The 25,791-nt window shown below is 39.9% G+C and overlaps 1 protein-coding gene across 3 annotated transcripts in view; it reads left to right on the top strand.

Moving 5' to 3' along the window:
* Positions 1-1,236: 1,236 nt before the first annotated feature.
* The window catches only part of LOC139647692 (SLAM family member 7-like), a 133,855-nt gene continuing 109,300 nt past the window's right edge, over positions 1,237-25,791 (top strand). Inside the window, exons 1-6 of one of the 3 annotated variants that reach the window (XR_011695535.1) lie at positions 1,237-1,720; positions 9,921-10,220; positions 20,064-20,345; positions 20,456-20,584; positions 22,850-22,917; positions 24,320-25,632. Coding sequence is in view for 2 of the 3 variants with exons in the window: in XM_071523638.1 (XP_071379739.1) it covers positions 1,681-1,720; positions 9,921-10,220; positions 20,064-20,345; positions 20,456-20,584; positions 22,850-22,917; positions 24,320-24,439 (939 nt within the window). In the remaining variant the exon portion in view is untranslated. Of the gene's footprint in view, positions 1,721-9,920; positions 10,221-20,063; positions 20,346-20,455; positions 20,589-22,849; positions 22,918-24,319; positions 25,633-25,791 lie in introns of those variants that run through there. The other 2 variants (XM_071523638.1, XM_071523639.1) reach the window with 2 other exon arrangements.

The following is a 25,791-nucleotide window of genomic DNA, read 5'->3' as shown; positions in this document are numbered from 1 at the left end:
TGGGGACTAAGGTAACATGTGTTCTCTTCTTTCTTCTTGGTTTTAATGGTTTTATGTTGGTTGACTAACGGCTATCCTCGAATAGGGATGATCCAGCAAAGCCAAGCCCCAACATAGCACTCCAGAGGAGTGTAGGAATTCCCCTGGCTCTGATTCTGACTCCTGTTACAAGGTGGTGTTTTGATGTGCCAGAGGTGTTTTCCTTTTTTTTTTGTGTAATGTTTTAATGGTCTGGATTTCAGACTACTATTATACTATTATATTTTGTTTCTTTTTGTAGGTTACCGCCCCTGCTGTTCTGCCTTAATTATATGGTTTTGTTTTTCCATTTGCCTTAAGCGCCTGACGTGGTCCGGCATTGCCACTTGTGTGGTGTGGAGCTACCTCCTGTCTGGTCAGGGAATACCTTTTGAATTTGTTGTTTTGTGTACTTTTTCATTTTGTTTAGATGACAAACGAGCTGTAGGTAACTGTCCTCTGTGGAGCCTGAGGAGAGTGTGGCGGTGATGAGTAAGCCTGGTCACGTGGGTTGGATTATTTGCCTTTATATTGTATTTCTTTTATACACATTTCATGGTTTTATTATCTTTGCTTCTTTTTTTCTTAATATCTGCATTCTGTCAGGAACGTTTTATTTTTGTAAAGCACTTTGTAACCATGTTTAAATAAGTGATATATATACAGTAAATGAATGAACATTTATCATATGCCTCAACCAAATTTCTTTTTTTTGTAAATAATCATAAAGTAATCAGGAAATAATCATTTAACAGGCTGGGAAAGAAAGCATCTCAAAGATCAATCAAACATCAGAATGATGGAGACAGAACAGTGATGTCACTACAAGTCATGAGCAGGTTAAGGCATAGTGAAGCTAGCTTCAGATATTTAGATGTAGATTTTTCAATCCCTTATTGTTTTTGTACACATTCTTTTTTTTCTTTCTTCAAATGTGAAAGAATTTGCATATCATGCCAAAACATAAAGGCTCATGAAAGGCTCAACAGATTTACTTATCTACACCAATATGTGATCTTCAAGGGCTTTTCTATCAATTCATTGTTCATGTTGTTTTTGGACCAATTTGACTTTGATATAGATCCCTCGAGCGGGAAAAAATAAGATACAGCGCTTATAACACTCAATACGTACACGTCGTGGTTTGACGCGTCATGACGCAGGGAGAGGGGATTGTGGAGGAGGGGACTTCAGGGACTTCCCAAGCGGTCCGTGCTGTTCGCTGCTGTGTCTGTTTGTTCTACAACTGAGGCAAAAAAGAAATCACTAAACTGTTTATTACACTGGGAAAAGGCTCTTCTATGACCAGAGCAACACGGTGACCAATTGCTGTCAGAGCGCACTGGATTTAAAGTGAAGATAAATAACCCGTAGAACTAACCGATTCCATCTGCGCCGCTGCCTCGCGCTTCTCAAGCCTTGAATTCACAAAAACACGCACGTCATCGAATAATGACCTTATATTTCTTAAAGTAATATTGGAGTTCTGATCTTGAGAGACTGAAGAGATTCATTTTGATGGGAAAAAAAATGAGGACTTCTCTTCTTCATAGGCGCCTGCCCTATCAGTGATGAGAACTTCCTGGTATTTGCTGTACGAACATTTCCCTCTTTGTCGATCTCACGCCGCACAAATACCTGCCAAGTGCCCAACCCTGGACCATGGAGATACAGGAGATGATGTTTGTTATCTTTTTCATAGGTAACATTTTCACTACATAGCTGATTTCATTGCTTCTTCACTTGATTGTGGCTTACAGAGGGTGCTGCTGTTGCATGCTTAGAAAGTGTTCCATTTTCAATTCTTCTATAGTTTTAGAGGCTGTTTTCAAACGAATGTGTGTTGTATTATTATAGTATTTAATAGCAATATGGCACTTACTTGTTGACTGACTTCTTGTCTTGGCTAGGTTTGCTTGCACTCTTAGAAAATATGTATTGAAATAACCCAGAATGTTTTGCCCCCAACTAAACACAGATGTGTTGAACAAATGCCATGTTTAGTTTATGAGATATCATTTTTAAAGCCATCTGTACAGTCAGGGTCATTTCAGCAAATCCTTTTTAAGGCTACACTCTCATTTTGACTAACTTGCTAAGAAAAGGTTTGATGGATTAAGAGAAGACAATGAAAACGTTTTAGACAGATTTCACGCTAATCTTGCAAGTATTATAATCCAATATTTTAATAGAACCCCTTAGAAGAAGAAATGTTTAATATATTGAGCATTCATTTTCAGATATTTCAAAAAAGAGCCTCTGTTCTTTACAAGGGAAATGTTTATCTATATGAATATTCAAAAACCTGCTGTAAAACGGCAGGTAGATAATGACTGGAACTGTGGTGCCTTTTTCTTATATTCAAATGAGTGGAACAACACAGCGCTATTGCTGTTCTCATAGTAACCTTATCCATCTTTGCCAAACTCTTTTAACAGGTTGGTCTGACATCACAGATTTACAAGGCAAAAGTAAACATGTAACAAGAAGTAACAATCAAATATGTCACCTTGTTTTGAGCTGTAATTATAGTTTCCCCTTTGGTATGCAGCGATGACATGCATTATTTCCACAAGTTTTGTCAAAATCTAATTTCTAAAAGTAAGTGGTCTGTGCAGAATATTAATATAACTGTGAGGATGTGAATTTACAGCAGTGTAGTTGATGTGCACATGTACAACATACACAGAAAGTGTTGTGGAGTGTCGAACAGTATGATGGCCGACACACTACAAGGGCCCAAAGCAATTGCATTAAAGGAGAAGGCCGGTGTTTTTTAATGCATTTCATACCGTCAACAAATCCTATGACAATAACAAAATCAGCAATGATTTTGTTTTGCCAACAAGTCTCGTCCATGTAGCCGCTGCCCAGTGCAGCCATGTCCCAGCAGCCATAGAACTCCATTGTATTAAAAAAAACGATTAAAAACCCGTCACAGAGCCATGCTGCTGCTCTGTAGCATATTTCATCATCACCATGCACCGGGCCGGCCGACTTTTTCCTCAAACAACTTAATAAGCCGGCCGTAAACACGTTTTCCATCTCAGGAAAGTAGTTCTGTAGCACCGAAAATAGTCCCCGATGTAATGAAGAATTTGTTCCTATTTGATTTGGTAATAACTACAACAGCCTGACTTTGCGTGGTAACAGTTAGCGAGTTTTTAAATTGAAATTACGTCTTTGTTAGCTGGATTTCAAGGTTTTTAGGTTACAATTGGAGCCAATGACATCTAAAAATGGAACGTGGGAAGTTGGGAAGTAATGGAAGTAGCGGAAACGCATTGTTGATTTTTTTTTATTTTCATAGGATTTGTTGACGATAAGAAATATATTTATAAACACCAGCCGTATCCTTAAAGCAAAACACACTGCAACTTCAGAAACGATGCAGATTAAAAAACACATACTAAAATCCAAAGCAAAGGAAGAAACATGCTGCAGAATCCCAGAGCAAACACATTACTGTAACATGACATGCGCTGCAGATCAGAAACGATGCAAATTCAAAAACATGAAAAACCACAAAAATAAATGCAACAGAAAAGCGGTGCTCCAGGCCTCCAGGGGAGTGCAAAGTAGAATAGGTTGATTTTCATCTAGATGTTGTTATGCTCTCAAGGGCTCCTGGTGCAGTCTTGGTCATCATGCCCATCATCCTGCCTCTCTGCCCATTATGAGTGATTGTGCAGCAGTATCAATATTTATAACAAATAGAGAGACAAAGGAGATGACTGGAAGCTTTCTACTTCCTGCTGCCAAACCAAACAGACTGTGTGTCTCTCTCTCTCTCTCTCTCGTGTCAAATATCAACCTATTCCACTTAGCACTTCCCTAGAGACCTGGAGCGTTTCCCTTGTATTGACTGAACACTTTTCTCTTGTATTTGTTTTTGTGTTTGTGTGTTTCCTGTTAATGTATTTGCTTTGACATTCTACAGTGCATTTGCTCTTTTGCAGCATGTTTTCGTTGTTGTATTTGCTTTGGATTTTCATATGCGTTTTTCAATTTGCATCATTTCTGAAGTTGCAGTGCGTTTCTCTTAATCCAGTTGGTTTGGGCCCATGTAGTACGTTTTCGTCCGTTGGCCACCGTATAATATAAAACTATATACCGTATTGAATATATTCCATAATGTACCATAGGGATCTGTGAATTACTAGCTGTTTCCTTTTTAAAAAGCTCCAGGATGAAGCCACCGAATATAAGGCTAACTAACTCAGGTCAACATAAACACACCCTAATGTCAAACCTTTTAAATGACATATAGGCCTACTCACTGTTTAGTTCATGCAGGCTGCTACTCTGCAGCTGTTGTCTGCTGTAATCGGCCTTGCTGCTTTTGTTCACCTTGCTTTTGTTCATACCACCTGCTTAGATCTGCTTTCATGTACTACTACTACTGCATGTGCAGAAAGATAGAAGAAAGATCTATCCTGCCAACAACAAACTTATCGCGATGTCATAACCATTGATAAACTTATTAATATCAATACGTGAGTTGTCCTGACTGACCTACAGAAAAATGGCAGTGTGCAAAACATGTGCGTTATTATCTGTTCACTATTACCTGAACATGCAACAGGGAAAGGCCTATTCAATGTTCAAGTAAGAGGGTGTGGCCTAAATTCAGAAAATGGTTTTGGCTTTGAGCTGTTACATAACACAGAAAAGTTGCTATAGTAAACTAAAAGTTACTTTTTGTTTTTGTGCAGGGTAAAGAAATAGAATGAATTTGGGGTTTTCACTACACCACTAGATGGTGCTATCCTGTGGACCAATTTGTTATGTATGAACCCCTCCTGCCAGTGTTGCCGACTCCATCACCATTTGCACAAAATAACTGGGTAAAACACCGGAGTCCCGTTTGGGATTATTTTGAGCAAAATGGTCTGAATTCAGACTGGTTAAGTCTGCTAGTGCATTTCATTCGTGCAGCATAAAACCGAGTGGGCTTTAATAATTGAGAAACAAGACTAGGTCAAAACCTAGTATGTGGCTGGACCGTGTATGAGTGTGCCACGTGCCACGGCCGATCAATGGTGTAACTAACTCCGCTGTTGACAGGGGTTAAAGGTGGTGGGGGGGTCAGAAAAAAATAGTCATTTAAAACAAATTTCCTGCATTTCTACACCACCTAACCTCTTGGATTAAGTCAAGAAACAGCAACCCTGTATAATGGTAAACAAAAATGTAAAATTATGTTATATTACTAGATTTCAGCATTGAGGTGCTTACATTCATGATCTTGCATAGGCATACTAACCTAAAAAAACCTATTATTGGGAATCATGAGAAAGTTTCAGAGCGACAGACACAGAGCGTCCCCGTAACCATAGCAACTCACTCTCACTCCTGCCTGCGTGCGCACGGTGCGAGAGGAGAGGGAGAGACGCAGAAGAGCTGCTGACTGAGATTACTCTGAGCAGCATGCATGGGAATAATTTACAATATAATAATTATATAATAATAATATAATATATATAATATAATTTGTGTATATTTCTCACTATTCAGATGGTCTGAATAACTCTGCTGCTCTGTGCTGCTCTGTCTCGTCTGTCCTGCTGTCAGTTTCCTTTTTTCACGCTGCGACGTTATCAGTTATGAATTTGTTTTTCACTGCGTGAGAAAATAGACTTGTGGCGTGAGAGCGTGTGATAAATGTAAATTGCGTGAGTCTCTCGGTCAATGCGTGAGAGTCGGCAGCCCTGTGAACTCGCTTGTCATTATTATGTATGAAACTGCCAATCAGATTTATTTACTTATTAATCGAAGGTGCCGGAACGCCGTTCCGGATCGTTCCGGATCGTTCCGGCCCACTTTAACCCCTGGCTGTAGACTGCTAATACAGAATAATAGTCCATACATCCATACTGATCGTTCCAGCGCGTCCCGTCTCTCTCTCCACCGCGCCCACGGCCCGCATCGATCCTGCCGATCCAAGCGCCAGGCGCTCTGTTACCCGTCGGTGCCGAAAACGCTGTTCGCCGGACACCGGGGGCGCATCGTCGTCGGGACCCCGGCCGAAATCTCGGCCGGATCATCAGGAACAAATCGGCGGCCAGCTAGCAGCACCGGCCGGAACCGTGGCCCTGGGAAACTTCGGGAAGGTCGGCAGTAAGCCCTCGGGCGTGATGAAACATCCATGCTTGTTTGTGTCTCTCTCTCCCCCGACAGAACAGAGGATTTCAGGTGGACTGAGCTCGCGCATATGCATCGACATAAACGGTGATATGATATAATTGTATAGATTCTACTTTAGCTTCAGCTTACATGCATGATATTGGTCAGCCTGCTTACTGTGTGGGAGAAACGGGCTCCTGATCTCAGCGGAGAAACTAGACGGTGGAGAAAACGAAACTTACATTTCTGGCTCTGTGATCCTATGATGTGCCACGGCCGACCAATGTTGTAACTTGATCACTCAGTCAGTCAGTCAGTCAGTCAGTGACAGACATTCGCGTTTGTAGGGCTGGCCCCGCTGTTGCGGTCCAGCCAAAAATTTCAGTAATTCATTAAATGTAAAAACATTTATGAGTTATTGTTTGTATTGCACAATACCTGCTGCAAACTTATACAAAGTACCTGTTCTGAACTTCAATCATTGTATTGTTATGATAAAATCCACCCCTACCAAAAATAATCAAAGTAGCACTAAATAAAAACTAAACTAAAACTATCAAACTCACGTTGGACACAAAAAACAAAACTGAAATTGAAATAGAAAAATGAAAAAACTACATATAAACGACTGAGAAATCCCAAACTATAATAGCCTTTCACAGGCAAGTGCATGTCTGTAAACAGGAAATGATCTGCGTTGAGGTCATCATAGCTGTCTACACCGCTGTGAAACAAATGGTGGTTTTCTGAGTAACATAGGAAACAGATGTACTGTGGCCTTGGTTTGTCACATGTCCTCCATAAAAAATTTAACAACTCAAAGGACATGAAAGACTGTAATACAAGGGCACACAGCAGTGGAAACTTGTGGAGTAAATGGGGAAGAAGCTAACTGTTTGAAATGAATTAACGATTAAAATAGAGCTCTTGTTGTGGTTGTCCTATAACAGAGTAGCAGCAGCAAGACTTTGAAAAAGGGGAAGATTTTTCCATCCAATTGTGTTGATGGAAATATTTCTGTTTATATTGAAAATACAAGAACTGCTTACAGTAAACAGTCTGTGCTAAGCAAACCGTCCAACACCCCTCCTCTGAATGACCAAATGGAGAAAGGCCAAAAACCTCCAAATATGCCCATGTGAACAGATAATAGGCTAAAGTGTTTACATTAAAAACTGTACTAGTATACAGTATACAGAAGATTAGACTCATCTTGTACCCCCTTCAAAATCCCTTACAAACTCCTAACCCCCCTTGAGCTTCTTGGACTTCACTTCATCTAGTGAAGATTCAGTAGATGGACCAGTACTGTATGTTTACTCTCTGTCTTGTGTAGCCAATCTAAAGCTCCAGATGAAAGCATGGGAAAGTGCACTCTGAGGACAAATGACCTTAGCCTTTAGATATAAATGATGCAGAGCTGGTGGGTTTTGGTTGATACAGCCCTGATCTAGTCACAATAACCCAAAAGTTGATTTGGTGAAAGTAATTTTTTTATTTACAAATTTTTATAAATTAATCAAAAATGCAAAGCTGAAATGATTTGCCTGATCATTAATCACTGATCATCATAAAGTCCCAGTGCTTGTCAGAGCAGAAACTCTACCGTGAAGTCCAAGGAACTATCTGTAGGATTCAGAGACAGAAGTGAGAGAGAGATCTGGGGAAGGGTATATAAGGGTAACAATTTCTGAAGTGTTTAGAGTTCACAAGAGCAGATGGGCTCCATGTTTAGCAAATGAACAAAATATGGAACTAGCCAGACTCTTCTTTGGTTGTCCAACCAAACTGAGCAACTGGGCAAGAAGGACCTTGGTCAGGGAGGAAACTGAGCAACTAAGTATCACTCTGAAAGAAATTTCTTGGCTGTGATGGGACATCTTGTTAGAAGGACAACAGTCAGTGCAGCACTTCACAAATCTCGGCTGTATGACAGAGTGACCAGAAGGAACTCATATCTGGCAAAAACAGGGCCTGGGGGACTTGTAAAGATGGAGAAAATAAATGAAGCCAAATACAGGCAAATTCCTACAGAGAACCTGCTGACCACCGTATAAGACCTTACTTCTTTATATCAGAGAGTGAGGCATCATTCTTGCAAACATACATACCTTTTGGTTGAATGTAGGCCTCAGACATTTCTGTAAATTGTACAGTAATATTGAATGTAATAATTCTTTGCCATTTTCCAATTCATTGTGTTTCATATTTACACTGTTTACTACCATTAATACGCTTCACCTCTGTTGCAGGAAAAAAAAGTGTTTTTTTATGTTATTTCACAAGACAGGTTTGCTAATGAAGAATGATAGCTAGCTGTGGGTCAAGGGATTATAAGCATGTAGTGTCATGTTAATTCAAAGATTTTTTTATTGTTACTTGAATCTTGAAACTCTGAAGCAATAGAGACAGGACAGATTGAACATTGAATGATAACAAAATTATTCAGGTGCCACATATTTTAATGAAACGTTTCTGCAAGCAAAATACAATATTCTTTTATATGACCATGCACAGGCTGCTGCTACAGTGCTTACTGTGCTTAATGCAAGGCTATGCAAGCCTTACAGCACATGTGAATCACTTCCATGAATCCCAACAATATTATTTTGATTATTAAGTTTGTTAGTCCATACAACAGTGAGCTTCCCAGCTGAAGTACATTGCAGCGTTCTCCAAAAGAACTGAGGTTGCTGTGGACCTGTCTTCAGACTTCGGTAGAAATACTGTTTTAAACCAATTACTTTGTATTTAATCGTCAAATTCAATAAGTGAGCACCAATATTGTTTGATGTCATAATAATAATGATGATGAAAAATGCCATAAAATGTGCCATTTTTAACTATAAATGCTGCATGTATTACACTGTGCAGAGTACATAAAGAACAGAGACTAAAGTGGAGATCAAACATTAATATGGGTGCTCACTTATTGAATTTGATGATTAAATACAAAGTAATTGGTAAGAATCAGCCCTTAATCTATCCCAGTACAGACTTTGCCTTGCTCGCATTATTGTCTTGTATTGTATTTTTGATGTACATGACTACTGATTGAAAAATTTATATCAAAGTGAAACAGAGGTGGCATGTTTTTGGACACCAAAATTGCACTGCGCCTCCCAACTGGTGAGCCACAAAATTACCAGGTGGGAAAAATTCGATTCACGCCCAAAGTAATTACCACTTGGCCTGAGCAAGTCACTGTGCTTGATCTGTGCCGGGCACAAAAATAGAGCCCCATGAGTTCAATCTTGCTGATAGCTGATACTTATGCAGCCAATCTATCCTTAAATTTGACCATTTTCATGGCAAAACTATCCAAAAAAACCACAAGTGTTTAGTGTTTTACTACATTAACTACTGACCCCCATAGCTACCATTAGTGAACAGCCACCACTAGTTTCTAGAAATAAGTGAGAAGAGTTAGCCACACCCTCAAACAAGACAGTAAAAGCACCACAGCCGATTTTCTGCGATATGGGTATATTTTCTCAAGCTCAAATAAACTTCCTATGAAGTTCTATCGTTTCTACCATTCATTGTCAATGGATCAGCTCCAGGTTGTACATCTCAATAACATCACAGTAGTCTTTCTTGGTTATGTGGCGTCTGGCTTTGGCTGAACTGCTCTAATGCAGAGGAATATCATGAAAATGATCAACCTGAGGAGTATCTGTCTTAAATGGTGTCATGCTGATCTCTTCTGGATTTCACATGTTCTCATCAATGGCTTTGACCTTGTATTGACTGTTGTATCACTCATTATTTTACAGTAATGAGCTCAGCTGCTACTGAGGACGTAAAGAAGAACCTGACATGCACTGAGGGAGGATCCATCACTCTACCTGACCCTGTTGTGGAGTCTGGATTTCTTTCATATGGAAGAACGGTTATTGCTACGGTGACTGACAGGATAAGCCGGATATGGGAGGAAAGTTTCAGAGACAGACTTCTCTGGAACAACAACACTGGACTCTTTACAATCACAGGGCTACAGAGAGATGACTCAGGGATTTATATAATTGATCCTAAAGGAGGAGGTGTTCCTACATCATATCAACTCTCTGTGTATGGTAAGTTACACTTGCTTCTGCTGGTAATAACTTATAATACAAGTTCCTACATTTTTTGGCGGATTTGTTTTTGCTGTGGCAATGGCTTCACAAGCCAAGAGCCAGAGCAAATAAAAGAAAGACATTTCTTGTCTCTATGCTATGGAACTTTGTCATTTTATCAGATCAACTCAGTTTTTTATTGATCAATATCTAATGAGTAACTAGAACTGGAAGAAAAAGCTTGAGCATAGAGTTGGTCAGCTTAATGTGCTGGCCAACTGCTGCTCTCCACAAAGAACTCACAATGTTCAAATATAAACTTAATGCTATAAAAAAAACAACAACAACAACATACAAGCACAGTACTTGGCACATCTACTCAAAAAACAATGAAAAACTATTATACCAGACATTAAAAACACTGAAGGGAATACCATGTAAAGGACATTCCATTCTTTTTCCAGTAACTTTTATAAATCAGACAGCATACCAGACCCTCTGCAAAAAGCACAAAATATAAGGCTGTGAAGGGCTAAATAGACACAGCCTTATATTTTGTGCTTTTTTAAATAGTGAGTAAGGTACCCAAATAATCTCTTTTATTTTTATCAATTTTTTTTTCAAATTTCCAAATCTCTGGGTCACAGCATTACACTATTCCCCTCTCTCTGCCTTCTAGGAGATCTCGCACCTGTCGACCTCCCCACAAAATGTCACAAACTCTGACCATAGCCACGAAAACAATACTACTTAACTGGAAATACAGACACAAAATCTCTGGCTTAACTTGTTGATTGATTATCTCTTGATGGAACAAATTACAATCTCAACAATCAATCAGAAGATTTTAATAATAACTAGGAACCAATACACTCAGTACTCAATTTGTCAGCCTGTCAATGAGTTAACCCTCCACCCATCCACTTATATACTCACAAAAAAAAAAAAAAAAACGCTCACACACACGCACACTCACACAGACACACGCCTTCCTATCTGCTTGTTTAATCTAATCCCACTTCCTCTCTATTTCTTTAATTAACTACTTAGTTTATATTTATTTCAATGTTTAGCACAACCATGCAGATGATGAAGGTGATGGTAATAATAATAATAATAATTAAGGTGTGTATATTCTACCTCAGGCTCAGGCTACGGTATCTACCCAACTCCATCCAGACTCTGTTTCTCTGAGATTTTTAACCATGTCAATCTTCAGAAGGTGCTCCCTGGATACAGACCACAGATCAATATAGAAGACTAGGGAAGGTAGAGCACTAAATCAATGTTACTGCAACATCCCTAATTCCCATCATACCATTGTATGCATGCCACTTAGTCACACTGGACCACAATTTAATCCTCCTGGTTCCCAAGTACAGACAGAGGCTGAAATTTGTCAAACCATGTGTGACAGCTATTAAAACATGGTCGCCCATATCTGCTGATCTGGATTGGATTCCACCATTTGGGATGTTTTTAAGGACTCTTGTTGCACTCTGGATGAACTGGCCGTCTCTGTAACAAGGAGTATAGGAAAGGAGAAAGGCAGCAGCCTTGAGGAGCACCAACGACAGTTTAGGTTCATAACTTAACGGTTCAAGAGGAGCATGCTCCCTGAAGCTGTTCAGGCTCTGAATAGTTGAATGGTCTGAATTTATAGGACCCTAGCTAGGGAACACCAATGTCTAGGCTCTTTTTAAGCTATTTATGTTTTTAGGCCCTTTTTATACTATTAATGTTTTTATGCTGTTTTTATTCTATTCATGTTTTTAGGCTCTTTCTATGCTATTTATTATGTTTCAAGTAATTCAGTTCAAGTATGTATGTGTGTGCTGTGAATGTGTGAAATGTTTTGCACAACTATGTCTATGTCTTTATGAGCTCACCAAGAAAAATTGACTTTGACTTTATTATTACTACAGTTTATTTTGAAATATAATTATAGTATTACATTCTTATATCTATGTGATTATTTACTCAAAAACTTTCAACAGACACCAGACCACACTGTCAGTAACTGTCATGTCTATCTGTCAGTCTGTGTCTTGTCTGTCCCTGTCCTCTGTCTTACTGTGTCTGCTGTACTCTGCCCAATCCTGCCCTACCTCTTTGTGGAGTTTTTTTTTGTTTGTTTTTTTGGTGCAGCTGAGGGCATCAGGAGCCAAATTCAGGTCAGGCAGTCAGTCATACATCTGTCACTTTGTGAGATGATGCACTTCATCAAATGGTCTCTAGAGGGCGTCTTTGACTGCAAGATGCAGTGTTTCCCATACAGAGGCACAAACTCAAAAGTTGATCAGTGTATAAAAATTGATCTAAATCGATGTGCCTGATGTGCACATCACGTCATGTTTGTCATGTGGAGAAGCACAGACAGCAGACCAGTAGCATGGAATGCAATCAAACAGTCTCCAGTTTGAAAACAAAAGTGAAACTTGACATTCCACAATCTGCTCCAAACTCGCCTGGGATTTATAGACTAACACGTCTTTTGCTGCCCTAAAAGGTAATGTTATTAGCTTGTGGTATTTAAGTAACGTTAGAGGAATTAGGTCATTTACAGTAACCATGCTGCAGTGTTTCAGTTGAACACACACGATGTGGACCAGGATCTGTGCTTGTTCTTTTTCTTTCTTCTGCCTTTTTTTTTGGTCTTTCTTTTCCTTCCTATTTATTTTGTTTCATTAATTTATTTACCGCTTCACAGAAAATGTAAATGCTTGGAAATGTAAATATAATACCAAAACATGTAGCCACGACATCCTGGGTTTTGAATTTAGCCTGGGACCTTTATCACGAAGAAGCGAAGACAGCTGATCAACTAGGGAGCCAGAGAGCTGAGATTCCAAAAATAAAGTGATAATGTATCAAGTCTACAAGTCGTCAGCACAATGCACCATGGGACACTACCTGATAAATGTAGGTATTGACTACCGAATTTGAGTGCAGTTTCGGTTAGTCTGAGTAGTGTGAACCAGAACCGGACTGGACCCGCCAACATTGGAAAATATTTTTGAGTACCACAGTCATGCAAACCTGGATTGCACCGCATGGCACATAGCAAGTATTTGGACAATGACATACTTGATATTTTGACTAAATACCAAGTTATTACAATAGTCTTGAAGATTAGATTTTTTTTTCTGGCATATCTGAAGTACAATTAACAGTATTCTTTTTCATATATAGTCAAAAATCCTTTCTGTTTGACTTAAAGCCTGCAACCCATGAACATCACTTGAATCATATCTTGTCAGGGATTCTTTCTAGTCTTGTAGCTTTTCAGTTTATTTTTGAGGATTCAGTTGTGATTCTGCTTGATTCTACGCGATTACACAGAAGACAATCTGTTGTGTTCATTCCAAATAACCTTACTCATCAGTGCCTCTACTTGCGGTGGCATTTGCTCTAACAACATTGGCTTCATAGCTAGCTGACTTAGCCTTTCTTAGCAGGGCATCAATAAAGACTTGCATGTGACAGACACTCTCCTTTGCAGCTATTGCTATCTTCCTTGTCACCAAGGCAACATGTCAGTGCTGCTTCTGTGCTGTGTCTTGTTTTTTGTAACCAGACTAAAAATTCTCTCACAGTCAGCACTGCTATGGAAAATCACCAAGATCCCCATCATGACAGCTGACAGGTTAGCAAAAACAGTCATGCCTCCCTTCTTCAGCAGGCCTATGTCTTTCCAGGCTTCATCAGCTCGCTTGCTGTGGATGCTGTCCTCAAAGCAGGTGGCTTGATACAATCAGAACGCATCCTCTACTTTATCCACAGTGACCTCTTGAGGTAGAATGACAGGAACGCGTCTGATAAAATACAGAAGAGAACTGAATTTGGCTGTTTCCCTCTTCCCTCTCCCTCAGTGGCATGAATAAGCAACTCATCCCCAAATTGAAATTTGGCAATCATGTAGTCTCCTGCAGAAGAGTAAAACTTGCTTCCATCCTGGTAGAACTGCCTGGTAGAACTGCTTCAGGTCTACAACACACTGGCTTTGGATGAATGTTTGGGTGTCGTGGCCAACTGAAAGCTCCTCCTCAGGCAGCTGACTTACCCTTGAGTTGTAAATTGATAGACTTGATGCTTCTTTGGACCTCGTTCATCATAGTGATCAGCTCAGGCTTACACAGAGAGTGATATTTTCTGTAGCTGCAGTCCAACGTTGGTAGGAGAATGTGTATACATGGCTCTTCCTTTAGGATAATTTTGTTACCAATGTCAAAAGTCAGTATAGCTTTATTTAAAAAGAGTGCATACACTCTTGATATGGAGTCACTGAGAAACTTCAGCACCTTTTCTGGTTTTGAGAGATCTTTTTTTTCTTTTTCAGTTCTTATCTTGGCAGCATGTTTTTCAATGTAATTTTGTTTGAAGAGGAATGCAGGCAAAAAGGAATGCAAGCCAAACTACTGCTTCAAAGTAGCCAGCACTGAAGGGGCAGATGGAGGCTTGGATAGTGCAGGGGAGGTGATGGCCTTGGTCTGCACCAGTGCTTAATTTGCATCGCGGTTTTGGATTACCTGCGTTCCGGTGCCTATTTGCATGGACCCGGCACCTCTGGTGGCATGAAACTTTTTTTTTTGTTTGTTTGTTTTGTCTGCCATGTAATAATCACAATAGTTGACTCTTTCCTTTCCCCTCCCTTCCAAAAACCTAATTGGCTCATTTCCATATGAAGACAGGTACCATATTTATTTACTCTAATTAGGTCTCTTCTGGGACAATAACATCTAAATTCATATTTGTATAGATGACTGTGAAACAGAAATTATTTGTAGTGCGGACCTGTAAGTCCCACAGTTAAATATGTGGGCAATTGCGCATGCTATGTTGAGTGTCCATAAATAATTGGCAATAACATGAAAATTGGTTGAGTGGAGGGCTGTAAGCCCCATATCAATGTGGGCATTTCAAAACCAGCGTGGTCCAGCTGAGTGTCGCATTTAGGCCGGCGTCTAGCTGCATGGCATGACCATGACACATTTTATTGCTGTCATTTCATTATTCGCTGACATTGTTTCCTACATTCAAAATCGATATCTTATGAAAGTGTTTTTTATTGAATATTGATGCGTAACTACTCGAGGCAGAATATGTCTGGTAAATGGATAAAAAGCCATTGCAGTTTCCTTGATGTGTTTATGTATGATTAGGATGTCTCATAGTAGCCTCTGTGGGCATTTTTATGTTGTGCACAGCACAGTTATATCTTTAGTCTACTACTTGAAGGGCAGGTTTATAAAAATTAGGATTATGTAGCCTATGCAATAATCAAACATTGTTATAGGTCCCCAGTAGTTGGAGCTCTAAGGTCATATAGTCAGTCATTTGGTAATGTTTAGGCTGTTAGGTCTACAGTAAGCTATATGGCTATACTGAGCACCACCGTGCATCCAATGCGCTTGTTGTCTTGATATGTTCCGTAACCTTTTCCCTTCACACCGACTTGCGGGAACGCCGACCACTTGGTGTTCCGGGACCTCATCGTTTACAAATTAAGCACTGGTCTGCACTTGAAGTAACCTATATCATTGGGCAGCTGAGAGGAGGAGGTGGTGGTGGTGTTGGGCCACTCTGTACAGTGTGGGGAACCTGAACCATTGGGCAGCTGAGAGGAGGAGGAGGTGGTGGTCTTGGGCTAAACTCTGCTCTGGGAGGAACCTGAAGCCTTGGACAGCTGAGAGGAGGAGATGGCGGTGGTGGTGGTCTTGGTCTGCAGAGGAACCAGAAGCCTTGGGTAGCTGAGAGGAAGAGGAGGTGGTTTTGTTCTGCATTTAAGATGTGGTAGAACTTGGGGGCACAGTACTCCTCTTCTTGACTGCATCCTCTTCCTTTGCAAAGGAAATAGTGAGAGGTTCCCACTGCATGGACACCCTTCCCCAATGCAAGCCATCTTGTAGAGGCTACTTTGAGGATCTTCCTGACGTCTACATCACGCATGATCTGTATGTCATGCAGAACTGTTTTCCGCTCACTGCTTTTATCCAGGTAGTAATAAATGATAAGGAAGTCTTCAATATTGACACTAAGCTGCCTAGATGCCTGCTCTGCAGCCAGATGGATAAGATGACAAGCACAACCAAGCAGGTAAACTTCAGCATGCTGTTTCTTTAAGAAAGCTGCCACACCTTTCCCCAAGCCTTGCATCACAGCTGCATTGTCAGCAGCAGAGCGGACACAGTTTGACCATGGTATTTCCCTCTTCTTCCATTGATCACTGGCCAACTCATAAATGGCTGTGCCAGTAGATTCTCTGGACCTAAAAATTTTGAGCAACAACACCACTATTCTCCCAACACTAGCATCAAAGATCCTAACCACAATACAGTTTTACATCGTCCATATCTATGCTACCATCTGTGGCAAGGCTGTAAGGATACCGCTTCATCAGATCTGTATTTGCCTGTGCATCATTTGTGGCTAGTGTTTTCAAGTGGGGACTCGAGTCACATGACTTGGACTCGAGTCACAGTTTTAATTGCTTGAGACTTGACTTGATGCATGAAGAGAAGACTTGAGACTTGACTTGACTTGGGTTCTGCTGACTTGGGACTTGACTTGGACTTCTGCGTTGATGACTTCAAAAGATTTCTAAACTCTTGACAAAAGATCTTGGCCGGGATCTACTAAATGTTTGCGCCAGTGCAAATCGCATTGCGGGTGCTAAAACCTTGTTCTCTGCACAGCACATTTTGCGCCTGAAATCATGGGTTGGTCTGGGTGCGCCTTTTTTTGCGGTTTGATATAATTGCATATGTATTAGTGGGTGTTCCAAGGATGAAGCGCAAAATTAAGGGAGGGTTTTATGGAAATTGGCAGAGGACGTGATTTATCAAGAGGCGGAGGCACGGAATTTAAGACCTAGGAAAAGCATGTCTTTATCAATTTGCGCACAGAATGGCTCCAACAAGACTGGCTCTGGAACCGGCTCTAAGATCAAGGTGACACAGTCGTCTACACATCATAACATGTAAACATTAGATCGCATCCCTATTATAATCAGGTTCAAACGGGTGTGCTGATTTGAAAATACACCATTTACACGTCATTGGCAGAGTAGCAGAATACACACTCAATATGCTGACTTTTTAGGCACAGGTAAAACATCTCTTCTTTGCAGCTCTTTGTGGTTTTCTCTGCCACCAACACTTCCAGCTCCACTGGAGAGAAATTTGTGCTTCTTTTGTCCATTATTACGTTGTCGCAAATAGGCTATTGTGCGCATTGTTTGGCCCTTATATTTGCACAGTCGCAATTATAATTAATTATCTGCGCCTCCGCTCATTTGCGTGCGCTACTTTAGTAAATACCATGCACTGGCGGTACAAATTACACCCACAATTGCTTTTGTGCTGCGCCTGGAATTACGACATGTTAGTAGATCCGGGCCCTTGTGGTTGTGTAAATTACTTAGATTGAAAGTGATGAGATTTGTTCTGTTCTGTTTTCTGAATTTGTATGGAATGACTGAATTTATTGAAGTTGAAACTGATTATAGAAATCAAACTTCTGACTTGACTTGCTGTTCTACATTTAGACTTGAGACTTGACTTGAGACTTGACAAATGACTTGGACTTGACTTGGTAATCTACATATAGACTTGAGACTTGACAAATGACTTCAAAACTTGAGACTGATTTGGGACTCGAGTAAAGTTGACTTGGTCACACCTCTGGTTTTCACTGTATTGGCTGTCTTGGTCTTGGCGCAGCCATACTGCTTCCTGATCTGACTGTTTGGAAACATCTTGCATTCATCCTTTGTTGCACATACTTAAATTTCAAATTAATGTCTAGATAGCTGGCTACAAGACTAGACACATAAAATGTTCTTACTTTGCATTTAATGTTTTAAAATGTAATTGTTCATTGTTAATGATGCTAATATTTGGGAGAAATTTTCTAGCCATTTGAAACATCAAGGATAGCAAAAAGTGAGATAAATAGGGGATAGCAAAATTATTGTTGCCATTTACATACATTTGAATTCAGTACTTAACTATGTAGATTTTCGTCCGTGCTTGTAAACGTAGTTTTGCAAGTTTGTAAATTCAGATCCGTGGTTGCAAGCTTAATTGCTGTACCTGTATATTTAGGTTTGTGGTTGTGAACTCGATGTACAAGTACAGCTTCACGACATATTTAATATTCTTAAAATACTTAACCAATAATGTGCTTGTGGTTTATGTAACATTAGCCTATTATCTGAAGCTCCTTGGTGGCTTATGTCGACATCATACTTGCACAATGTGCAAAAAGCATGATATGGTAATTTTGAAGTATGGAGACATGGCCATTTCTTTTGGTAACTCTTTGTGGCGCACGTACTCTTATTTTCTCTTTATCTTTATTACTCTTAATTATTCTCCCAATTTCCTTAACGGCACTGGCGGTCTGCTGACTGGCTGCAGTAATGAGAATGATTTTCAAAATGTTAGCTAGACACACACCCCACACCCTGCACAAGGACTTGGACCTGGACCCTAGCCCCTCAGAGCCCCCCCTCCCTTTCCCTCACTGGCACTAATAACTGCACTCCTCACCATTGATTATGTATACAGTATACAGTATATACACACATTTATTATTATTATCATTATTATTATTTGCATTTATTTGCATTTATTTTATTTTATTTTTTTATCTAAGTACGTCTTCTCTTTTATTATCTTCTTGTACTTGTTTTTCCTTGGTACTGGCCGCCAGTTGCTGCTGTGGCACCTGAATTTCCCCAAGGGGATTAATAAAGTGCTATCTTATCTTATCTTATCTCTCTGGATTAGACAAGCGAGCAAACCAGCACCAGTTTTACCAATTTATTGTCAAATGCTTTGGGATTCAACACATTAACACTGTTTCCCATGGTCAGAAAAATTTGCCAGATTTGTCGCTAGCATAAATGCCTTATTTTATTTTCATTAATTTATCAGGGTATCCACGCTATTGCAAAATCCATATCATGGCAGAACATCGGACCAGTGTTGAATACAACACTGGTATGACGGTATACATACCGCCCACCCCTAATTGGGGGGTGTGGAAGTGTGTTCAATTAGACAGATGAAAAGTTTCAGATCACATTTCGTACCTGCAGTCTTAATTGCTAAGTCTTAATTGCATAAATGGTACACAAAATGCATGCATGTTGGCAGGTCTGCGTAAGGCACAACACTTATGTTACGTAACATTATCACCATTAATTTGAAAAGACGGAGGTTAGGTGCTGTGAGACACCTAAGCCCGCATCTGTGTGTTTGTGCAAATCCGTGGCCAACTTTTTGAGATATCCTGCTGACAAATGGACAAACTTGGTATGAAGGTTGGTTATGGGCCAAGTCAGAACTGATTCACTTTTCATGTCGATTGGCCAAAAGGGGGCATGGTGGTGGGCGTGGCATATCACCAAAAGGTGCATAACTTTCTTGTGGGGTTGTCAGTGCACTACTGAGCACATTTTCTAGTTATTGATGTCACTGGGGTCAAGTGAACTGAACACACAGGTGACAGAAGCCACAATATTGGTCTGAAGTAAACGTGAGTATGATGTGAGTATGTTACAGACATTATTTACAGCCATCATGAGATCAGAGGAGTGGAATGACCGTTGTCCGTACATACAGAGCCTAGTCATTTTACTCCGGTCTGCTCCAATTTGTACCATACGTATGCGCTTTCACCCTCATTCAGTTCAGTTGTCCCTACCAAATCCTGGCAGTGTGTATTTAGCCAATCTGAAGGGTAAAGTAAGTGCCAGGAAGCAGCTCTGCTCTGTTGAAAGTGTACTTTAGCGCTGGTAAAGTCAATCCCTCTGTCTAATTCTTTGTTTTGAATCTGCACCAAATTCTTCCCCAGAACCTGTACCAACACCTAGTGTGAACACATCCAGAGTGAGCGCTGACAGCTGCACCGTGGTGTGTTTTGTGGAGAAGGCTCATGAGACGACACTGTACTGGATCAAAGGAGAGGAGATACTGAACCAGACCAGCACTGGTCCCTCTCTGCCTCTCACTGTAGACAAGCAAGACTTCAGCTCCTCTTATAGATGTGTGGCTGCCAACCCTGCTGCTGATGAAAAGACACTTCCAGTCAACATTAAGACATTCTGCAGTGAGGAAAACAATACAGATGAGAAAAGTAAGGCAAAGTCCACCATTGTTTTTTATAAAATTATAAAATTTCTAAAGGCTTTTCTCAAAGTTAATGTTTCAGTGTATTTTGCTGATCATTGTTAATCTTTCTGACAGGTGAGAATAAGAGACAGGTCGGGACAGTCCTAATTGCCATAGTTGTGTTTCTAATTGTCATTGCCATTATCATCATCATTGGAATATATTTTGAGAGACAAAGAAGAAAATGGGGCAGCCAATCGCAAGGCAGGTATTCATTATTTACTTGTATAATTTTTCTCATTTCACTGGTTGAGATGGTGGTAGAGATCTTCACCTCTAATATACAGTATTTAGAGTACAACATTTGTCTGTGTGTAATAGTATTGCTTTTCAAGGACCAATCCTTAATTTAAACTGATAGAAAAGGTAGTTACAGACAAGTGTTTTGATTGGCCATCAGTGCTGATCATTAACACTGAATTAAATACAGCTAGTAATACTTTATGAAAAAATAAATTGATGTCTTTCTTGCTATGACTTCTATTTTCATGTATGCATTCTACTTTGGAGAAAACTTCAGACAGTACAAATATGCTGGTAACTGTTATAGACACATGATGTCAAACAGCTTACAAAAAGCTGCTGTAAACACAGGCTTTCCTGTTTAGCAGGACAGAGGAAATGAGACACTTATGGTGGAAAGCACCGAACACATTTTTTCCCCCCCGATAGTTCTCTGTAGCAGTAATGACTGGGGGTCATTGTCATTTTGGTTTCACATTTGTCCATGTTTTCATCCCAATTTTGGATGCTGTGTACCTTGTGCACTCTGCACTACTCTGATCTGATACATTATGGTGAGAAAAGCACTAATTCTGACCATTAACCAAATATGTCATTGAGATATATTTGAATATTTGATAACTTTTTGGTAGCACTATAAGCATATGTGATTCTAAAGGGCAAGTGTTACTGATCTTTTTTTTTATTTCACAATTTCTCCAACAGTCTCCAAACTTGTTGAATAAAGTCATGGGTATAGAAAGAGAGACTTTACTTTTTTCAAAGTGACTTTTTTAGGGATTACAATTTCATTTCACAATAGCTTGTGAAAACTGAAATATGTGTGTGGCGTTCACTCTTTACAATAATAAGTTGTATTTGCACCTTTCAAGCATAGAGCACAAAGTGCTTTCCAGAAGAAAGAAGGATAAAATACAAAGACATAAACAGATATAAAAACAGAAATATATAATGCAAGAACAAAAATAAATGCAGAAACTTAATGAGAAAATTAAAAAAATGCACACAAAAAAAAAAAAACGGAATAAAATACAAAAACACAATGGTAAAAACATAAATATAAAATGCAAAACATAATGGTAAAAACAAATGGACTCAACTAACATGTAAAGAGCACTACTGTGATTAGGGAAAGCAATTTTATAAAAATGAGTTTGAAGGCGAGATTTAAAAGCAGAGACTGAATCAGTAGACCTAACCTTCCACACAGTATTAGGTCTTATGAGATAATGACGAAAGAGGAACAGCCTCTTTCACGTGAAAGAGGCTGTTCCTCTTTCATCATTATCTCATAATTCTACACTGGTGAATCAGTCAGTCATGTAGACATGCTGCATCAGACAGAAAACCACACAGAGCCTAAATAACAGGGTGACTAGTCAGGTCGTGAACACTCTAGTCTCTGATCTGCTTTCAGCTGCATTGAAAGCTGTAAAGGTCGGCTTTGAACTGTTTATGGTCTACATTGTCTCACACTTCAGTTATTTCCTTAATTAAAAGGAAGTTGCATTGTTGTGTTTGTATTGGCTGGAAAAAGCAGAAGGTATAAAACACACACTCACACACAAATGCAAATACATGCATATACTGTATACTGTACATGCATACATACATCTTATGCACCCAATCTCTCTTTCTCTCTCGCCTCTAAATATAAACGGCTAGGAGCTGACAAGTCACCTCATGTTTGTGTATGTTTGCTTCTCAGGTAAAACCCAGATTGTATCTAAGCAACACAAAGTTTTTATATGAGGTGATCTCAGCGTGACACTAAACTATGCTGGTAGACATGAGCTGTGCAGTCAACCTTAGTCGCGCTGGAAAGTGTGATCATTTAACCAGATCCAATTTCAGGCTTCTGTACCCCTTTGAAGGCCCAAACTCTTTGTTTGGAATATTATTACCAGTGGACCCTTTTCTTATCCAAGGAGCACATGAGCCCCCAAAATATTTAACATTAGAGGCTCAGAAGCATTCCAGCCTCCTATCTGTTTTCTGATTGCAGAAACTGTAAATTGAACTTCCATCATTTGGAGTTCATTATACATGTCTGTGTTAATCTATTTCTTCAGTTAACTATAAGACTGCACTGTAAAACTGCTGGTTAAAGGATTACATGAAAAGTTTGAATGTATGGCATGTAATTAGCATTGTGCTAACAGGAGTGGTGTGTGAGTGTAACTTGCTACACCAACATTTACTGCTTTTCATCTTCTATCTTTCTAGATTCAATCAAAAGAGAGGGAGAAGTTGTCTATACTGACGTACTTATTACTGATGAGAGAAACAGACAGGTTGGTATTCTGCACACAAACACACCTTAAGCAATAGTTAATTATTATGATGATGTTCGTCTCCCTAACCACAGCTGTCATTAACAATGTTTGCTGGGTTTATCCTATCTTAAAGTAAATAGATTACACCTACCAGCCTGTATGTTGCTGAGGCTTTACAGTTGCGTCAGAAGTCATTTAGCAAACATCTCTGGCTCCATCATGGAGGTTCACTGAAGAATTGGTTCCATGCAAACAATGTCTAACTTAATGCCTAACTATACAGCAACCGAGCTAGAAAAAGAGAGATACTTGAAGATTGTTGTGGTGTGGCTGTAGATCCATTCATTAATGTTAGAAATAAAAATGAATCGTGTGATAAGGCAGATGTGTTTCCAAATGTAAGTCACTGTGACACAGTAAACTGTCTTCTCTTTAGCCCTAGTCTCTACTCCAAAACTAGACAGCAGGCTCATTTAGCAAAGCAACTAATGTTAATTGGGAGCAAACCTGAGGAAGCAACTGGCGAAACGTGTTGTTCACTTCTCAAGCCTTCTAAAGAAAATAAAGATGTGAGTAAGTTAACAACGAAGTCTGACAATGTGCAGTTGGATAATTCCTCTATATGGACTTGTATTCTTGTATTCTTGTATTCCTGTGACCAACCTGCACCTGATCATAAGCGGCTGTGCACGGGCGTCTTGACAACTAATTTCAACTAATGTTAATATTAACTTGCAGCTACTAACGTTAGGCTTGTTAGCTAGCTAACAGGCTGACACTGTGAACGCAAAAGCAATCAAATTTATTTGGCAATATGAACAGTTTCTACCAAATTCAGTTGAGACGGCTAAGTTGTACATTTAGGAATGCAGTCAGCTGTTGACAGCTATTGTAGCCAAGAGCACTAGACCTCCACCATGGCCATAAGCTAGGGTTGCCAGATTTACATCTTGGTTAAAACCGGACTGTGACCGGATTGTGTGCGCTGTGTACATTCGTGCATGCACGTGCATGTGTGTGCTTCTCTTATGCGACTTGCGTCTCTTACCTTTTTATTGCCATCATGTAGGCCTGATGATAATGTAATCTATTCAAACTTGGACGCCATGTACTTACATAGCCCACACAGTAAAACACTCATCCATGTGGGGTGAAACGGTCACTCGTGACCCCTGCTGTAGTCATTAGCCTATCAAAACACTTTTAGCTTGTTAAAGCAACAGACGCCCACCAATGAATCAGAATTACCCAGACAATGCTTCTGAAAACCAGACCATCTGGCAGCCCTACCGGCAGTGGGTGTGTTACCTCACCTAAAAGACATCTCATATTCCCCCCCTCTGGCTGAGTCTCTCTTCTCTTCTCCTACCTATTATTGACTCATGCCTTTCCTCCCTCCCTGCTTCTATGTTTCCTCCAGGGAGGAAATTTATCAGACCCTTCTCCGGCTGTAGAAGGCTCCAATCTAACGACAGTCTATGACAAACTGGAGGTTCATCGCATGGCGCTGACTGATACAGACACTGTTGAGAATGTTTGAGAGCAAACATGGTAACCCTTTCAAATGACATTCTAAATGCATTTTGTATGCATGCATGTTGTATTTATTGGCATTTCTGCTTTATTGGACAATCACAGTTGTTTTGACCGCCTCCAATATCATAACAAAAACGGGAGAAACACACAGATACCAGCAAGGTGAAGCAGTGGAGTCAGTAGTGTAGTGAGTGAATGAATGAAATGTATGTTTGAGGGTATGGATAATGCAGAAAAGAACAGACGGTCAGAGAGTCTCCTCCGCTTCTGAGTTGGAGCAGGTGTTAAAAATGCAGGATATTGTTAACTGAGCTCGGCATATCTTCATTCACACCATCACTCGTGACCAGGCTATGTGCATTCCCATGCTCAAACTTAAACAGCACACAATTTAGTTTGAGTCATTGTTTGTTCAGCATTCATTTGCAGCCTTGTAAATACAAGCTCACCTGTACATATCCTGCACTGGGAAAATAAAATCCTCACTTTGTGCACTGATCTGTGGCTCGTCCCGGCTATTCTGCCTCCGCCTGCCATCCACAATAATATTGAATATCCCTTGAAATAGCCTAAATGTGGTCTAAAATGAACGTTTACTTGCAACATAGTATTACAAACTATTACATGATCGAAAACAAATTAATTTTAGCAAAACATTGTCTGTGTTTTGAATGTCTGGGGTCACTAGAGTTTTTTGAGTGAAATGTTACAGGATTTCATACCCTGCGCTGTACATATTTTATGGTTTCTCCTGTGCTTAAATTTCGCCATCTGCTGTGTAAGTGAATAACCCTGTTAATAGGGCTATTCACTTACAGGTGTAGCAGATGGCTTGACTGTAAAATAACAGGTTTTTATTTGCTAAAGGGAGGAGGAACTGACACACCAGGTGCATGTTGGCCTTTTGTTAACCCTTTCATGCATGAAATGGGATGGGAGAGACCGTTGTATCCATTCAAGTTCCATCAGCTCTCCTACCGGCACAGGAGTTTCCCATCTATCAACTGTTCATTGTTCTGCCAATACCTTATCTACGAGGCGCGTCCAATGGCATTCCGACATTTACAGGAGGCGGAAGTATTGTAGGCACCACATTTGAAGAATGGAGGAAAAGTAAATTATCTGTGTGTCGGAGCACGAACCTGGCCAAAAAATCACAGGCATGGCAGGCAATATCCCAAAGGATGGGGATATCGGGTTAGAAAAATGATATTGCGTTATTTACATTCCATACATTCCACATTCTGATTCAAAATAAGCCAGACAGCAGCATTTTTTAATTATTTAAGCTGTACAATGTTAAGACCTGAAACATTAATTTAGCACATTATTCATGTCATTAGTAATGTCATTTGA

This window comes from Centroberyx affinis, unplaced genomic scaffold, assembly GCF_046629955.1.
Source record: "Centroberyx affinis isolate AG114_WGS23_722 - 3 ecotype Tasmania unplaced genomic scaffold, CSIRO-AGI_Caff_v1 ptg001099l_1, whole genome shotgun sequence".
Classification (NCBI taxonomy): domain Eukaryota; kingdom Metazoa; phylum Chordata; class Actinopteri; order Beryciformes; family Berycidae; genus Centroberyx; species Centroberyx affinis.
The sequence above is the reverse complement of the archived record's forward strand: the minus strand, read 5'-3'. Positions and strand labels throughout refer to the sequence as shown.